Below are 18,227 nucleotides of genomic sequence, written 5' to 3'. Positions count from 1 at the left end.
AGATCACTTAATCCTGAAGATTCAAACTTCCATAGGGTAGACTCCCTCTAAAGCTAGAATCCCTATGAGTCTACATAACCTTCAATGGAACACCTGGTACCTGAACCTACACCGACACTTTCTTCCTGTGCACACTCTAATCCACTGTCCCTTCAAAATAGCCCTAATACCATGTTGATTTTTCCTCGACACTTCAGCTACAAGTCTATGTCTAAAAACACAATCATAAACACACTAAAATGCCACAAGACCTAGAACTTTGCACAATGGAAATGTAACAATAGTGAATTAATATAGCACACATAGATATGATCCCACTACTTGATAATTTTATTACTTCATTAATAAAAGAATCATGGGGCTCCCGTACCAGGGATCATGGCCCTTCACCTTTGATATAAATAGTATACATAATATACAACTAGGGCTTGCAGTCTGCAACTTCATATCTGCAACCTTCCCACAAAGAAATAGACAAGAACAAACACTTAGCTTACTTGCTGAAGTAGATCAACCCTTTCTACTCACGTCGTCCTTGACACTTGGTAGGTCCTTTGCCTCCTTCAAACAACTGCTCATAAGAGTTCTTCCGCTCCAAAACCTCGATATCTTTAGCTCCACATATATTCATTCACATAATGACTATGTTGCTTCAAGGTCATTGATCTTAGGCCTGTATTACTCTACCCTCTAACAGTGGTTTTCCACATCAAAGGCACTGTTCATAGGGTCTTCAACAAACTGCCTGCATACAATAACTCAACTACTACTAAGTCATTGATCTTAAGATCCATGGATTTTCCTTCTAACAATAGATTCCTTCACCAAATATCATTGTAAATAGGCACCACAAATATGCTCTCACACAATCCCTTTACGCCTCCAAAGGTGACTTAACATAGGGCACAAAACATACTATCCAAACCATCTTGTTGAATATACATTAACACTTCTTTTCTTCCTACAATCATCTACTTGAAACCTAAGCCACGTACCCTTTCAAGGATCTCTTCATAGCCTTGAAAGGTCACGGTCCTATGGCACTTTTCCTAAGGTTACTTCAACCTTGAAACTTGCTTCTACAATACCTCAGCTTCAAAATTTAGGATGAACCTACATTAGGATATTCCAACACATAGGAAATAGTAGTATAACTTGGTCTAGTGTAGAGTTAGGTAAAGTGTGTTTCTTTACTATGTACTTTTGTAACTTACAATCCGACGGTCACGATATGTAGTGATCCAATGGTTCATTCTCTCCTCGGTATTACCGACACTTGATCCGTGGCTTGATACCTGATTGGTCCATGATCTCTATTTAAAGAGCATGGAGGGTCATTTGTAGGGTAATCATTCACGAGAGAAGCTTATGTAAATTTTCATTCTTTTATTAATAAATTGTCTGAAGTGGCTGCATTGGCTTAGGCCATGGATTGTTTCCCTCTTTGAGGGTTTTAACCACGTCAAGAATACAAGTGTATTGATCTGTGATCTGTTTGTGAGCGATGTCCTTTGGTGTTCTATCTGAGGAAATTACCCTGTAAATTCCTACGAAACCTCATTATCTCGACGTATAATTCACTTCTCAAACTCTTAATCTTCTACACATTACTTGGATGAGGCCCAACCCTCACTACTAATGTACCACATGCCTTACGACCTTTCTTTCCACCAATTTCAAGGGTATCATCCCTCCTTAACACACATAAACCCTCAGCCCTATACATAGAAATATACAACTGGAATGCATTCCCAAAACCACTCCGATCTTAGGTTAGTTTTCTCATTATATGAAATTCGCTTGGGTCTAACCCTCACACACACACACACACACACACACCACGATAACTTTTATCCTTAGATATCAGCCTCTTTTCAACCCTTCCACGGGCCTAATTCACTTTGACCTCCAAATCAAACATCTCCAACTTTAGAACATACTTGCGCTGTAACACTTTAGGCCTGTAGCTTTCAGATCTTGGCTTAAATGGCCTCTTACTCAATGTGGTGGGCCATGAGGGAATTTGACCCTCCTATTTGTATTTTCATAGGCCTTTCAACCTTCTTGTTGAGAAATCAATACTAGTAGTAATTAGGGTTTGATTTTGTTCTTCTTGATAATTACTTGTGAATTATGTTGGATTCTTTTAGTTCTTTATTATATTATGTATGATCAAGTAATTACCAATTTATGTGTATTTGAAAATCATGAGAACAAGAGACATAAGATGTAGGCAGGAAACCAAGGCAAAACCCTATAAGGGGAAAGACTAGTCAGAACTCTTCCTTCAACATATTCAAAGACAAGATGAGATAGTGCAAGACCTTTTAACCTAGACATAAACTTCCTCCAATCACCAAGTCAACCCTTCCTTATTCTCCAAGGGTTAGTCTTCCAACAACAAATTTGACCTAGAGTTTCGAACTTACAACGGTATAATTTCGGCCTCCCCAACAATAAAACTTCCACTCAGGAACATAACTTCGACCTGCAGTAGAATCCAGAATTTCGACCCTAGTAATAGCCCAATAACTTTGCACGTGTGAGAGAAAGATAACCCAAAACTTCGATTTTTTCTTCTCTTGCAATCTTCCTCCTTCTCTTAGCAATTTCACACTTTTTCTACCTATCTTTCTTGTGTATTGAACTTGGTGAGTGAGTGAGCAAATGGATCAAAATGTCTATCTATATATAACCTCTTATGTAGGTTGAATTTGCCTAATGTAGGCCGACTTCATCATTATAGGGTCGACTTGGTGTGGAGGTGTCAAATGACCTATTTGACTAAAAAATAATTCGTTTTACATGATAAAAAAACCCAAGAAGGGTCTAATAAAATTGACAATGACTCTATTGACTCAATATAAAACCTAAAAGCCTACAATGGAGGCTTTGACCTAAAAATGATGACCCAAGCATGAAACCCATGCTTTAATAAGTCATAATAAAAAATTATTTTGACAAATAAATTACATTATACGATTATGAATACCGAACCTCGTTACATTCTTCAAGACTTCTTCTTGCATAGTTCAGGGCTTCGACCCTCCTACAAAAAAGAGAATAACTTCAACCTTATTTTCTAGGAATATCTCCACTGAAATTTGACTGCCAAAACAGAATCATAACCCTCCATAAGCTTGAGAAAACTCAGACATATCATATCACTAGCTTCCTTGATTGTGTGACTTCTTGAGGCTCATTGATTCTCCTTGGCTAGATCTATCCTTGAGAATGAGTTTCCATCTTGTGTGTATCAACCTCCTCTTAGGCCTCTCATATTTATACTTTTCTTTTGGTCACTTAGGAACCCTCTAGACTTAGGGTTTTTGTCCTCTTGACCTTAAGAATTAATAATAATTTATTTCTTGGCCCCAAACCCCTTACTTGGGTCCAAAACCCCATTTTGGGTAAATCACCCATCAAACATCTTATTGTGGGTTTTCCTCTTCTTAGAAATACCTTCTGAGCTACCCAAAATTTAACAAGATCAAGGTAAAGCTCAAGGTAAGAGACTCGTAAGACATAGTCTATGTTAATTCCATTTTTAGGTAATTGTTGCATTTAAGGAAGGTATTAGAGATATTTTTTATTTCTTCCATTATAGAACATCGCTTCTTTCTTGCTTCCAAAATAGAGTGTAACCTAGCTAAAACCATTTCTATCAATAAAAATGAGTTGATTTTCTCTCCTCAACCTCCTACCACGTCTAAAGCCCAAATCCCAATCCAGTAACAGTGGATAGAACATGGGGTCTCCTAACATAAATTATTTTTGCTAGGACACTGAAGAAGAGGAATTAGTGCTTCTACAAAAAAAGATATGGAGATTCTAATGATAAGTGCAAATTTCTCCACGGAAAGATCACTAATAAAGTTCAATATCTTCTCACTAATCATAATATTTTTAGAGACACAGATGTATATGTAACCAATTCCACTTCTATATCTCTATAATGATGAAGAATATCTATTTACAAAACCTTCCCATATCAAGGATAAATTAAGCTCCCTCATTGTGAACCATGGTAACGAGAAGAAAATAGTATCCTAGTAGTTAATTATAGAGCTAAATCTATCAACAATAGCTCATCCTAAGCTATATTAGTAGGGATGGGTCAAGTAGTTCAAAAAATCTAACTTCATCACTCAAATGTGTTCCATCATCTTTGTCGTTGGACCCTTTGGTGACACAGTTGAGTGTGATGTCATTCTTCTTGGGAGTTCTAACCTGATTTTAGGTAGGACATACCATTTTTCTAGCTGACATGCATAACTTAATGGCTACTTCAACACTTTTATGTTTCACAAAGACAACAAGACAAACAAAATTACCTCCACTTCTCTTTTTATTATTCCCCATGGACATTCCAAAGGGCCATCTATTAAACAAATCACTCTCAACAAATTATATTCATTGGAATTGTCCACATAAGTTAGGTAAGGAAATAAAGGGAAGTTACTTGAATTTGATATACAATCAATCATTGAATTATACATATATGTTTATGAAGATCCAAAGGGTTTACCTCTCCTTTGAAACATACAACATTTCATTGAGCTCTTTCCTAATTCTTCTTTTTCCAACTTCGTAGATACCACAACTCACACAAATTTTGGTGGATGCAAAAATTAGACCTAGTACATCCGCTTGCAAACTTCCTACATTGGTTATACACAAGAAATATTGGCAAGAATAGTGCATTGCACAAATGAAAGGACCCTCAATAAGGCCATTGTTAGGAACCATTACCTCTACCTCAAATTGATGACCTTGTTGATTATTTCTAGGGGGGAAATTACTTCACCAAGTTGGATCTCACTTCAGACTATGACTACATATGAATGGACCTTGTAGATGTACAAAATATTGCTTGGTATCTATCACTGATTAGTTATGTCCTTCAACCTCATCAATGCCTTTCCTTCCTTCATGCAGACCATTAGTGGCATATTTTGTCCACATTCCAATAAGTTTGTTGTTTCTTAGATGACATTTTGGTTTTTAGCAAAACTTGTCCAATCATTTGTAACATGTATAAAATATTTTGGATGCACTAACCAATACAAATTGCAATACAAAATGACAAAGATATTCTTTGGAAAACATTTGTCCAGTACTTGGTTTTTGTGATTTATGAGAGATGGTTCACACAAATCAAACCAAAATTCAAATTTTGGAGTGGCCCACACCCACCAACACTACAAATCTAAAGAGTTTCTTAAGAGGCATGGATTTTTATAGGAAATTCATTATTACTTCTACCCCATTACTTGTCCAGTGTATCACTCTAACAATCAACATACTTTTCATTAGATTCCTAAAGAATAACAAGAATTTCAGAAGCTAAAGATGTTCTTTTTTATGCACTTAGTGATTGATCTTCCCAATTTACAACAACATTTTTAAATTGAGACAAATGATTCACAATATGCCTTAGGTACTATTGTTTAGCACGTCTACATCCAATGATGTACTGTTTAGATACCTTGTCTAAACAAGTTCAATTACAACACTTATTACAATGAATTTTATGCATTGGTCCAAGCACTCAAGTAATGATGATAGTATTTCATTTTTAAGGAAACTATCTTACACATTGATCATCATGCCCTAGACAACTTTTAAATTTCCAATCTAAAAATTCAAGAGAAAATACGTTTAAAATGAGCTTTCTAGATTCAATGGTTCCATTTAGTCGTTAAATATAATTAATGCAACTCAAATAAAGTGATTGATCTATTTAGTAAACCGCATGCCAAGGCTCTTGCTATTTTAGATGTTAGATGTATAGAATATGGAAAATAGAAACCTTCTTATTCCACCAACCTTAATCCAGTCCTATTATAAGCTCTCTTCATTAAACCACGTTTGATTCCTAGATTATATAATTATAGATAGACTATGATACAAGTTGAATTAGTTTTGCATACCAATTGGTCCAACTTTCCTTCCTCTAATCTAAGAGGCACATTCTTCATCTTATGGGTATTCATTGTGTAGAAAAGGTTATTGCACTCATAGAGGTACTTGTTTTGGCCTTTCATGCACAAACAAATGGAAAACTATATCAAAGATTTAAAATTTTTAAATTTCTATGAATGCAAACCTACAAACTACATGTTGGTGTTGTATTAGCCTTACAACTCCCTCGAGGAATTTGTACTCCATCCCCATGGATTTTGTTAATGGGTTTCATACTACCTGTGACACAAACTTGATTTGTGCTTTTGTAGTAGTTTGTAGAATCTCAAAGATGGAAGTTTCGATCGTTTTTTGCAACTCCATTATGCATCTAAGGTTATTTTCTATCAGAAATGCATTAGGGAAGTTTTATTTCCATAATTAGAGATTGAATAATTTTATAAGACTCCTAACTATGTATGGGTTCATAAACTTGATTATGAAAATGTCTCATTTCGATGTTGAGCATGTTATGAAACAAGGAATGTAATAAAAAATTGCCTCAAGCATTTGTAGAATAATAAAGCCTGGGAAAATAACCAGAAGCTCAAATGGTGGGAAGGAGTTCAAAGTGAAAATTATAAAATGAAGACACTTAGGGTAAGAAAGAAGCAAAAGACAAACATGAAGAAGTTCTTGTTAAATAAAACCCCTAAGAAAAACAAAAATAAGTGAGGAAGAAGTGCATGTCAATGACGACCCTCCATATTCAGCATAAAAGGAAATGCAACAAACCCTAGTGAAAGTTAGATTCCCCTTCGAATCCTCAAAGCAAAAGGATGCATAAGCAATTTCTTGGGAAGATTAGGTAGATGAATAAGAACCTAAAGACAACAACACTCACTCACTGAAGGATTGCACATTGGATGTAGCAGAAAACACGCGGTAGATTCAAGTGGGGATGAAGGGAAAAAATATTTCCGAGAAGGAAACAAGAAGCTAATCAAAATTAAATAAAAAAGTAGTGGAAAATGGAATGTAAATGTATTTGAATCTTGAGAGTATTTTGGAAATTTTTTAGCTAGAAAGGAGTTGAAATTATTTTATCAATGGGAAATCGCTTGAGGGATTGGATTAAGCGGTCATGCTCAATCTTGGTAACTTTGAAGAAAAGTAACCATTATGAGATGGATCCCAAATTTCTCATTGTAATGATAATTTATAAAATCATAATATAATTAAGTTGTCACATTAATCAATAAATGCATTTAATGTTTTGAAGAAATTATATTTAAATTATATAGAATTTATAATTTAAATTTGTAATATCAATAAATTTATGTGGATAAGTGTGTTTATTTTGGAATAATAATTTCCACAATTTTAATATAATTTTCAATAATTATTAAGTGGATGATAGGAATTAATAGAATCTTATAAAATATTCTTAGTAGTACATAAATAAAATGGTTGAGATTTATATGCAAAGTAGTTATGCCATTTTTTCCATTTTAATTAAAGTCATTGATTAAAAAAGGGTCATATGAATATATGTTATATGAAATATGTTATGGTTTTTTTGAAGTCGGAATTGATAAGGCATGGTATTGTAACAAAGCCTATTTAAAGATTAAGAATCTCCATATATAATGGAGATGAAGCTCTATGGTTAAGAATATTATTTCATGTTTTAAGAAATGTATATATGTTTAATTTCTATATTAATATTTTTAATAATAATAGTATTTTTAAAATAATTTATAATTTAGTTAATTTTTATGATTTTCTTAAGTTTAGCAACATGAGATGTATGAAAACATGTGTGTTTTTAGATTTATTATGGATATATGGCTATCTACTTTTACTAGCCATTTAATTTATATAGTTACGCTAGTATTATTAAAATTTGTAATTATAACACAATAGGATAGACCACATCAGTCTTAGTGGACGTTAATCATCATCATTATCATTAAATGTGTGTGTTTTGAAATTTATTATGGATATATGGCTATCTACTTTTACTAGCCATTTAATTTATATAGTTACACTAGTATTATTAAAATCTGTAATTCTAACACAATAGGATAGACCACATCAGTCTTAGTGGACGTTAATCCTCATCATTATCATTAAATGTGTGTGTTTTGAGATTTATTATGGATATATGGCTATCTACTTTTACTAGCCATTTAATTTATACAGTTACACTAGTATTATTAAAATTTGTAATTCTAACACATTGAGATAGACCACATGGTCTTAGTGGACATTAATCATCATCATTATCGTTAAATTTCAGAGCATTTTTAAGAATAAAAAGAAAAACGAAAACGGATAGAAGTTAAGCCAGAGATTCAAAATCACCTTTTTTGGTCTTTGAACATCTCTTATTGCCCCAAGAAAATTCAAAAGCATATAACAACCTACCAGGTTTACATGCCTCCATGATCGTCTAACAAAATCCTACATTATGAACATAATGAATATCTTGTCTCATTCAAAAAAATTTATTAATGATTTATTTTGTTGAAATGTATTTTAAGTTATGTAAACATTTTGACTCTAAAAAACAAACATAAAATTAAAAATTAAAAAATAAAATGTAGAGAACTCAAATTATTGTACCGAGAAGCCTCTCCAACCTAGTATGATAGAGATGTTGTAATGTAATGTTTAACATTTTGAGTAAGTCAAATTACATCAAAATAAAATAAAATAAAATAAAAAAATTAATGTAATGTAAACATTTTAATTGAGTCAAAATAAAATAAAATAAAAATAATGTTATAAAAATAAAATAATAATAAAAATAAAAATGGTCCATGGTATTGATCTATGGTATTGAGAACCCATGGTATTGACACATGGTATTCATGTAGAATGTAACCTATTTAAAGGGGGAAATTAAACCAACCTAGGCTTAAAATAGATCTAAACTGGTTTAAAATAAAAATAAAAATAAAAATTATAAATGCTTCTAAATATTCTTATGGGAGAAATTGAGGTCATAGATTCAATTTAAGATTGTCGGTTTTTGGGCTCAATGTTTTGCCAATCCATGGTTTTGCCAACAACAATTTTATGTGATATAACCCATTTAAAACCATGAAATGTTAAATCTCTCAAGGTGCCAACTTTTCCTTAAATTCTGCACTAAAATAAAAATCTACACCTTAAAAAATTTGATCCCTTTTGACACTTAATAAATTCAAAATTTAAATAGTAACTCAAAAAAACTCCTTAAACTATAAATATAGGTAGAGAATTGCGAGGACGGCCAAAAGTGGTCAGAATCCTGGCTAAAAAATTTCAAAAATCTTGTAGAGTTAGATTTAAATCATGCTTTTAGGGTGGAAATAGATTCAACACTATCAAAAACTTCTAAAACACCTAAAATATGAAGTTTGACAGCTTTTACTTGAATTTATAAAAATCCCAATTTACGATATTTTCCCACACCTTCCACCTTTTCCGGCACTCCAATGAAGCATTCTGGGGTGGAATAGTGTAAACATCCTGCTGCATTTACTTTTCCCACGATGGAGATCTCCTCAGGTTTCCAAGACCGCTGGAGTTGATGACAGTCTTGTATTTCAGTCGCAGTAGAAATGTCACCCGTCACTGTAACACGAACCACACACCACCACCAATGCAAATCGCAGGTTAAGTATTTAACTTACTAAAATCAAACTAATCTCACCGTTTCGGAGCAAACGTTCGCGCGAAAGCACAGTATTACTCACCTTAAGGCTTAAAGTGCAGTTAACTGTTTCCAGAAATATTCTCAGATTTCCCCACTTCTCGATACATCTCGTATAGGTATATATGTGCATTGCACAAAATTATACTTGAAAAGCAGATATGGGGCCGATGAAAACCAGTTAGCGCTGATTAAAGCAGTCACGCTAATTGAGTGCCTGTTTGCGCGTAGCCGCCTTCGCTTTAAAATCTTACAACCAAGGAAAGCATCTTCACACAAAAAGAAAAAGTTATAATCTGTTGCTTTGGCTTTTTATCTCTCCCAGACCTACAGGATTGTAAATTTTTCCATCTTTCCTCGATGCAGTGGCATCTGTCGTCCCATCGGCTCCTGAGAATATTTCTTTTCCTCTGCTTATACATCAAAATTCTCTTTAATTGAAAAAATTCTCTCCGATCTTCATCTTTTCATGCAAAAAAAATCATGACATGTGGGGTTTTCTTTTGTACAAAGTTGGCCCAAAAAATCATAACCTGTGGGGTTTTTCTTTTGTATAAAGTTGATTCGCGCTTTTTCTTTTACGGAGGCTCGTCGAAGTTTCCTCTCACGATTTAATGAGTAGAATACATGACATGTGGGGTTTTCTTTTGTACAAAGTTGGCCCAAAAAATCATAACCTGTGGGGTTTTTCTTTTGTATAAAGTTGATTCGCGCTTTTTCTTTTACGGAGGCTCGTCGAAGTTTCCTCTCACGATTTAATGAGTATAATACATTGGAAACTCAATAGGAGACACTTTTTCTATATAGACCATGAGAAAAAAATTTGACCATTCAAAAATTTGGGAGGAAAATTTGCCCATTCAAAAATTTAAGGGAGGAAATGCTTTTAACGTCAATATGATTTTCTTTTCTTTGTTCACCATTTAGTTCAATCAATATCTTATTGTCTTTGTGGCTTCATTTTTTTCCTTCCTTGTCTTGCATGGAGACCGTGACTTTGAAATCCTTTACATAAACCTCAAGACAAGACTTTGAAGAACTCAAGCCGGTATGGTCTCCTTCCTTGCATTAAAGATAGGCCTTGTAAAGAATCCTAGCATGAACATGTCCTTCATATCTTTTCCATGTTATTCTTCTACAAAGGCACTTAACTATGGATCATCCACATCTATATCTTCTGGTATGACTTTTGCTTTAGCTTCTTGCTGCAAAACCATTTCCTATAGTAATGTATTTTATTGGTACTCTTCTAGAAACTTTCCCATGGGCTTTGGAAGATTCAATAAAGGCTTATGGGTTTTTGTTCTTGCTGGTTGTAAGTTTGATTAAATATTATCTTGCTCCGAAGATTCCTTGGGAAAGGAGACATACTTAAACCTATTTCCAAATCTAGGGATTTGGTAAGGATTTGGGGCATCCTCAACATTCAAATTTCTTCTTCTTTAAGGGCATTTTCCCAAATCATCTTGCTCGTTTTGAGAGGGGCGTTCTTTGGATGATTTATTTGCATTCATCAAATAGTCCCCATTAAGACGCATGCATTCTTTACAAAGTCCCCATCTAAAGGGGACATGTTCATAATCTAGAGACTGCTTCCAAAGACTAATAATTATCCATATAAATATCTATTGAAGCTAGAAGAGGCTGAGAGATATTCATGTAAAAACATATCAGGGTATATGATGTAAACCTCCCTCTCTGAGTAGCACATTGAAAAAGTTGTCAATGGCATTTTAGGGAAAATTTTCTCCACAAAATTTTGCTAATTGGTTATTTTTTGGACATTTTCTGAAAAAAAAAGAATTATTTGTCAATTTAGTTAAAAAACTCACTTATTTTTTGCATCTATATGATTAAATGGATAATATTCACCAAAAAATTACAAATTTTAATAGTAAATTACGTTTTTTTTTATTGAATATTTGCCTACATTCTATATGTATGACTTCCCCCCAGCTCCAGTTTTATTTTATGGTAGAGGTTCAATTTATTTTGGCTCCACCCAATCAAAGTCTTTTAAGGCCATAATCTAATTAACTGGCGGATCAAAGCATGATCCTACATATATTGGACATATTCTCGGATATTACTAGATTTAACCCCATATTTTGGATCTTGCATTGTTTTTGGCAAGCAAAACCATGGATTTATAGTTTTCCAAGCTGCACCCAGGGAATGTTTCTTTAAGAAACCATAAACCCCACTTTGCCTAGCTACTTTATGAAAATGATGTCGAAGATGAGTAGATTGAAAAGGAATGCTAGTAGATCCAAAATATTTACAAACTCTCGAAAACATATGATTGAAGGAGGGTCATAGCCATGCATGGGTATGTAGAATAAACCCTAATATTCATAGCTTCATTGTCTCTAAAAGGTTATAACTTAGTTAGTTTTTAAGATTTTTTAAATTTTAGCAAAGTAGAATGTATTATGAAATAAGTGTTTGGATGTTTACCATGTATTGATGTCTATTGGCCTTATCAACCATATGGTTGCTAATAAATAAACATGTACAAACTTTATATATATATATTTGATGATATACAGATTAAAAAATAGAAATACTCTTATTTTTTTTGTTTTAGTAAAACAAACATCACTTTTTTGTTTTGCTTGTTAAGTGACAGATATTATGATTTTTCTAAGAAAATTGGTTAGAAATAAAATTACAATATAACAAATTAAGCACATATTATCTTTATTATTACTTCTATTCTGTTTGTTTTTTATCATTTTCTTAATTGAGTCAACGATATATTTTATTATTATTATTATTTTTGATTCAATGCTTCACTACAATGTTTAATATAATGGGTTACTACAACACCTCCCCCATATTGGTCTATAGAGTGTCATCTTGGCAAAATAATGTAAATATAGTCAAATTTCAGAGTGTCACACCCCTTATGTGTGTAAGAAAATGTGTTAGATGCAATCATGTAGCAAATTTCTCTCTAGATATTAAAATTTGAAGATATATGAAGTTAGAGATAGAGTTAAATGAAAGTTTTACTAATTTTGTGAGGATCTAAGTTGATTCAAAATTGAGAAAACTTGTTGGAGATATCATTCAACAATCTATGAAGCTTCCCTCTAGCTACTAGATTTTAGATTTAGATCACATTTGAATATTAGAAAAACATTTGATAGCATTGTTTCACCACACACAAAGCTTCCCTCTAGTTATTGAAATATGGGTTTGAGTTTCCCAAAAAATGGGATAAAAACTCTAGGCCATTATTCCATCATACATAAAACTTTCCTATATTTATTATAATTTGGAGAAATAAGAAGTCCACCCATGTGTGAGTGAGTAAATTGGTTTAAATAAAGTAATGTTACATGCAACAAACTTTCTTTTAGCTACCATAATCCAAAGGAAGTACAAAAAATGTACACAATCCAAATTCTCATAATTTTCTTGAGGATTTAAATCAATTCAAAATAGGGCAAGACTCCTAAAGTATCATTCCACGATATTCAAAACTTCCCTTTAGCAACTAAAATCTTTAGGTTAGCTTAGAACTACAATCCAAAAAAAGTACACAAAATCTAATCAATCAAATTCTCATAATTTTCTTAAGGATCTAAACCAATTCAAAATACCCAAAACTCCCAAGGTATCATTCCACCATATTCAAAGCTTCCCTTTAGCAAGTAGAATCTTTAGATTAGTTTAGAATTTGGGCTAGCAAGATTCAAAAAAATCCTTCCATTTAGCAATTAGAATCTTTAATTTAATTTAGAATTTAGATTAGCAAGATATAAAAAACTCACCTTTAACGACTAGAATATAAATTTAGATAAATTGGGATTTTGGAAAAACTAATAATGTATACATAGCTTCCTTTTACCTATCAAAATTTAGACCCAGTCCAATTCAAATAAAGCAAAACCTTGTATTGTTGTTTCACTATACATGAAACTTCGTTGTAGTGCCATAATCAAATTAAAATTAAAATTAATAAAAACCTTAGTATGTGTTTACATGAATCTTCCCTCCCTCTTGGTGTCATAATGAAATTCAAATTCAAATTAAGAAAAACTTAGTATTTTTGTGAATTTCAAATTCAAATTAAGAAAAACTCAGTATCGTTGTTTCATTATACATGAAGTTTCTGTAGATGTATCAAAATCAAATTCAAATTGAAAAAACCTTAGTATCATTGTTTCACTATATACTAGGATAAAATCATCTATCAAATTTTGAGAAAGATCCAATCTCTTAAGAAGAAAATCTTTTTTTAATTCTTTTATATATTCAAACATTCTAATTTCAATTTTATTAAAACCAATATATCTCTCAGGCACAAGAGTTTGACAATTTTTTGAATATAAATTTTTAATGTGATGCATATAGCATTTGGTGTAAAGTTTAGAAGAAGAGTTTATTGTGCAATTAAGTTTTTATGTATTTGTTATTTAAATTTATATAGGAATCATTATTTTAATTTATATGGTGAAATAGATCTTAATTTATAATTACTATTTATTTTTTATATATATTTCAAATTTATAAGTATAAAAATATTGCTTAGTCTAACTATGGTTTAAATTTGCTTAAAAAACAACGTTAATTTCAATTTTGATAAAATATGGTGGAAATTTTTGGAAATATATGCTATTTTGGGTGTCCCAGGGGTTTCTAATGGTGTTAAATCTATTTCCACCATCAAAAACATGATTCAAAATCTTATTCTCAACTTAAAAAAAAATAAATAAAAAAAATAAAAATTCTAACCATTTTAGTAATTAAAACCTCTATAAGCAACCCCTATATATATATATATATATATATATATATATATATATATATTTTAAATTAAAAAATACTATATATAAACTATTATTATTTAAATTTATTTTAAATTTATTTCAATGTGATTATATCTTCTTTTTCCAAAATATATATATATAATTTTATTAATAAAAATAAAATCACAATACATCAAAATCAAATTAAATCAATTAATTATTTTTATTATTTTTTATACTTTTATAATTAAATTTATTTTATTATTATAATTATTTATTTAACACTTAATTTAATTTACTACAATATCTATAAATTTCTTTTTATTGATACAATAAAACTATCATAATCAAATTCTCAAAGCATAGAATGATTCAATTCAAAAACGGATACAAAAACGCTGAAACATAATTTGCCATATATCCCAACAAAAAAAACTTGAATATCATTTCACTATACACCCAGCTTCCTAGGTGTCATAATCAAATTTACAGGGGTAAGGAGTGAGAAATGGGTCAGTTTAAAAATGGAAACCATTTTAGCTCTATCATATATAAAAAAAAGTTTGAATTTGATTAGTGAATTTAATAGTTAAATGTATGTGTTTTTTTAAGAAGTTTTACTAGTTTAAAAACAGAAAAATAAACTTAACAGTGAAATCACTAAAAAAAAACTAATAATAAACTTAATAAATTTTTGATGACACTAAAAAAAACTTTAATATAATATTAGAATTTATAGTTAAATGTGTGTGTTTCTTCTTAAAATTTGTTTACTCGTTCAAAATCAGAAAAATATAATATGTATTACTCAATCGTAAATTTAACTGCTAAATCACTTAAAAAACCAATAATAAACTTTTGCTCGTACTAAAAAAACTTTAATATACTATTAGACCTTTATCCTAATATTATGACGTTGATTTCTCTTTTTTTTTCAGAACGAAAAAGCACGATTATATTATATTGAGACAATATAAAAGTACCAGATAGTACATCATAAAGCTTTTAGAAGCTGGAAAACTTAAAAAATCAATAATAAACTTTTGCTCGCACTTAAAAAAAACTTTAATATACTATTAGAACTTTATCTTAATATTATGACGTTGATTTCTCTTTTTTAGAACGAAAAAGCACGATTGTATTATATTAAGACAATATAAAAGTACCAGATAATACATCATAAAGCTTTTAGAAGCTAGAAAACTCTAAGACTTAAAATCAAAACTTGAAAATGCGTCCCTCCATAAAGAAAGTGATGTGAAAGTGATGTGAGCTAAACCACATCAAAACAAATACAAGTCTTTTATGCAGCACATGAGGATTTGTGAATTATAACCTTGATTTCAGAGATTGTTTGGTCATTCATATACCATACATATACGAGGATAAAACAAAAGGATAAAGAAGAGCAAACCTGGTTTAAACTTATAACATATCCCAAAATTTAAATAATTTTCTTTAACAAAAAATATTCATAACCCACCTGAATACCCTTCACTGGATTTTAAACCAAGTCGTAAAAAAAACCCATGGCATCCCAATCAACGGTCCATAAAACAGAAATTGAACATATACATACCCTCCATTTTCTGAGGCTTTCCAGTGGGGCGTTCTTGGGTGGGATATCGAAAACATCGCCATTTTTTACGACAGCGTCTTCATCTGCCGCGGCGTTACTGGGACCGATATTTGAAACGCCGCGCTGCATTTCCCTTTCCTCGTGGTCGTTCCTGAGGCGATCGTACTTCTCCCACGAAGGAGTTCTCCTCGGGTTTCCGGGACCGCCGGAGCTCATGGAAATCTTGATTGCTTTTCAGGCGCAGGAGAAATGTCACCCGTCACAATAACACAAACTACACACCAACTCCACTGCAAATCACAGCTTGCCTTTCAAGTAATTAAAACACAGCAATCGAACTAATATCGCCGTTTCGGAGCAAACCTTAGCAGGAGAACACGGTATTACTGACATTAAAGTACTGTGAATCCTTTTCAGAAATCCTCTCACATTCTCCCTCTTCTCGACGCATTTTCTATAGGTATCTGTGGATTGCGCAAAATTGAACTTTAAAAACAGATATTGGGTCGACGAAAATGAGTTCGAGCCGAATAGAGCGGCCACGCGAAAATGGGTAACCCAAATATAAAAGCAGTAAGGCCCCTTTTGCGCGTGTCGGCCTTCGCTTTAAAGTCTCACAAGCAAAGCATCTAGTCACTAGGAAACAAAACAATTTCTCAGGATTTTCAGTCTTTCGGCAATTCAGTGGCATCTGCCGTCCTATCGGCTACTGCTGAGAATTTTCTTTTCTGCTGGGAAAATACTGTTTCATGACCGTAAGGTTTTCTTTGTTTAAAGTTGCTTCGGGCTTTGGAAACTTAATTTCGACGAAGGGTGGTCGAAATTGCATGCGAAGAGGTTTATGTACATGTGATGTCGGTGCAGTAAGGTCATGGTTTCGCAGTAGATTAGTTGAAGTTTAGGTGAAGCTTTTATCGTTAGAGTACGTAACGAAGAGAAAATATTTTATATGGTTATAAAATGGTTAAAGAATAAATTTTGAAAAAGAATGAAAGACATTTTATTATTAAAATCAGAAGAAGAATGTAAGATACTTTATTAAAAAAAATTATATTGTTATAAAATGGGTAAAGAATAAAATTTGAAAAAAATTGAAAGACATTTTATTGTTAAAATCAGAAGAAGAATGTAAGACACTTTATTAAAAAAAAATGACAGACAGTTTTAAAATATATATTCATTCTCATACAACAACAAAATTAGAAAAGCAACGGAAGATTAGTAAGAAAGAAAAAAAAAAAAAAAATTCATTCTCATGCAACAACAAAATTAAACGGAAGATTAGTAAGAAAGAAAAAATAAAAAAAAAATTCATTCTCATGCAACAACAAAATTAGAAAAGCAACGGAAGATAAAGAAGAAATTAAAAAAAAAGTTTAATGATAGTTAATTTTATTTTTTATATATATAAACGAGATGAAAAACATATATATTACCGAGATATTGATATTAATTATATAAACTAAAAGTTTATTTCTGTCCAAGTGAATCGATGATTTTTCATGTATAAATTATTTTCAAGGAGCCATTATGTCAATCTTTGTGAGACTAGAGAAGATAATAGTAACTCTTCTCTTCCATCCTAACTACACCCACTTGAAATCAAATTGAATAAAATTAAAAAAAATAAAATGTATTCTCACTGTCCATTTTCTTATGTATATGTATTTATGTTTAGTTTTTTTAACAACTAGTATTAAATAAAAGCATATGCATTAGGTTCAATGGTAGTTAATATTAAAATAAGGGCTACTTTAAGTAATAAATGAAATGGCTTTTTGCTAGAATGTGACAATACAATTTTTAGTAAGATTATGATTTTTTGTTGTTTAAAATGCACTTTCGAATTAAATGAATTAAGTATCCTACAAAACCTAAAAACACTAGATTTTTGCATATTAAACTACTTAAACTTATAATCTTAAAAATTTTATCCTACAAAACCTAAAAACACTAGATTTTTGCATATTAAACTACTTAAACATATGATCTTAAAAATCTGTATAAAATTTTGAACAAAATTGACTAAGAAAAGTATTCTAAAAATTGTCATTTAGTGTATTAGTTAGACTAGGCATTAAAATAAAAAATAATATATGTTAATAAAGCTTACAATAATCAAATCTAAATTTGATAGAATCCATAAAATATGGGAAGTTCCTCGTATATGAGAGAAAATATTTAACAATAATATAATAAAATTCTTTTTTCGCATTAGAATCCAAAAAAAATCACAATTTCAATCCATTCAAATTTTGATGACTTTTTGAAAAAATTAAACCAA

The 18,227-nt window shown here is 31.3% G+C and overlaps 1 protein-coding gene across 1 annotated transcript in view; it reads right to left on the bottom strand.

The window, feature by feature from the left end:
- LOC149241472 (calcium-transporting ATPase 5, plasma membrane-type-like) overlaps positions 1–16,539 on the bottom strand; it is a 124,108-nt gene extending 107,569 nt beyond the window's left edge. Inside the window, exon 1 of the mRNA XM_089370555.1 lies at positions 15,944–16,539. Coding sequence (XP_089226681.1) covers positions 15,944–16,159 — 216 coding nt within the window. The 5' untranslated portion in view covers positions 16,160–16,539. The remainder of the gene's footprint in view (positions 1–15,943) is intronic.
- Between the last annotated feature and the right edge of the window lie 1,688 nt (positions 16,540–18,227).

The sequence above is a fragment of the Pinus tabuliformis genome, chromosome 8 (assembly GCF_031772625.1).
Source record: "Pinus tabuliformis cultivar Carrire ecotype Pingquan chromosome 8, CPIR1, whole genome shotgun sequence".
Taxonomy (NCBI): Eukaryota; Viridiplantae; Streptophyta; class Pinopsida; order Pinales; family Pinaceae; genus Pinus; species Pinus tabuliformis.
This window is presented reverse-complemented; position numbering and strand designations above follow the sequence as displayed.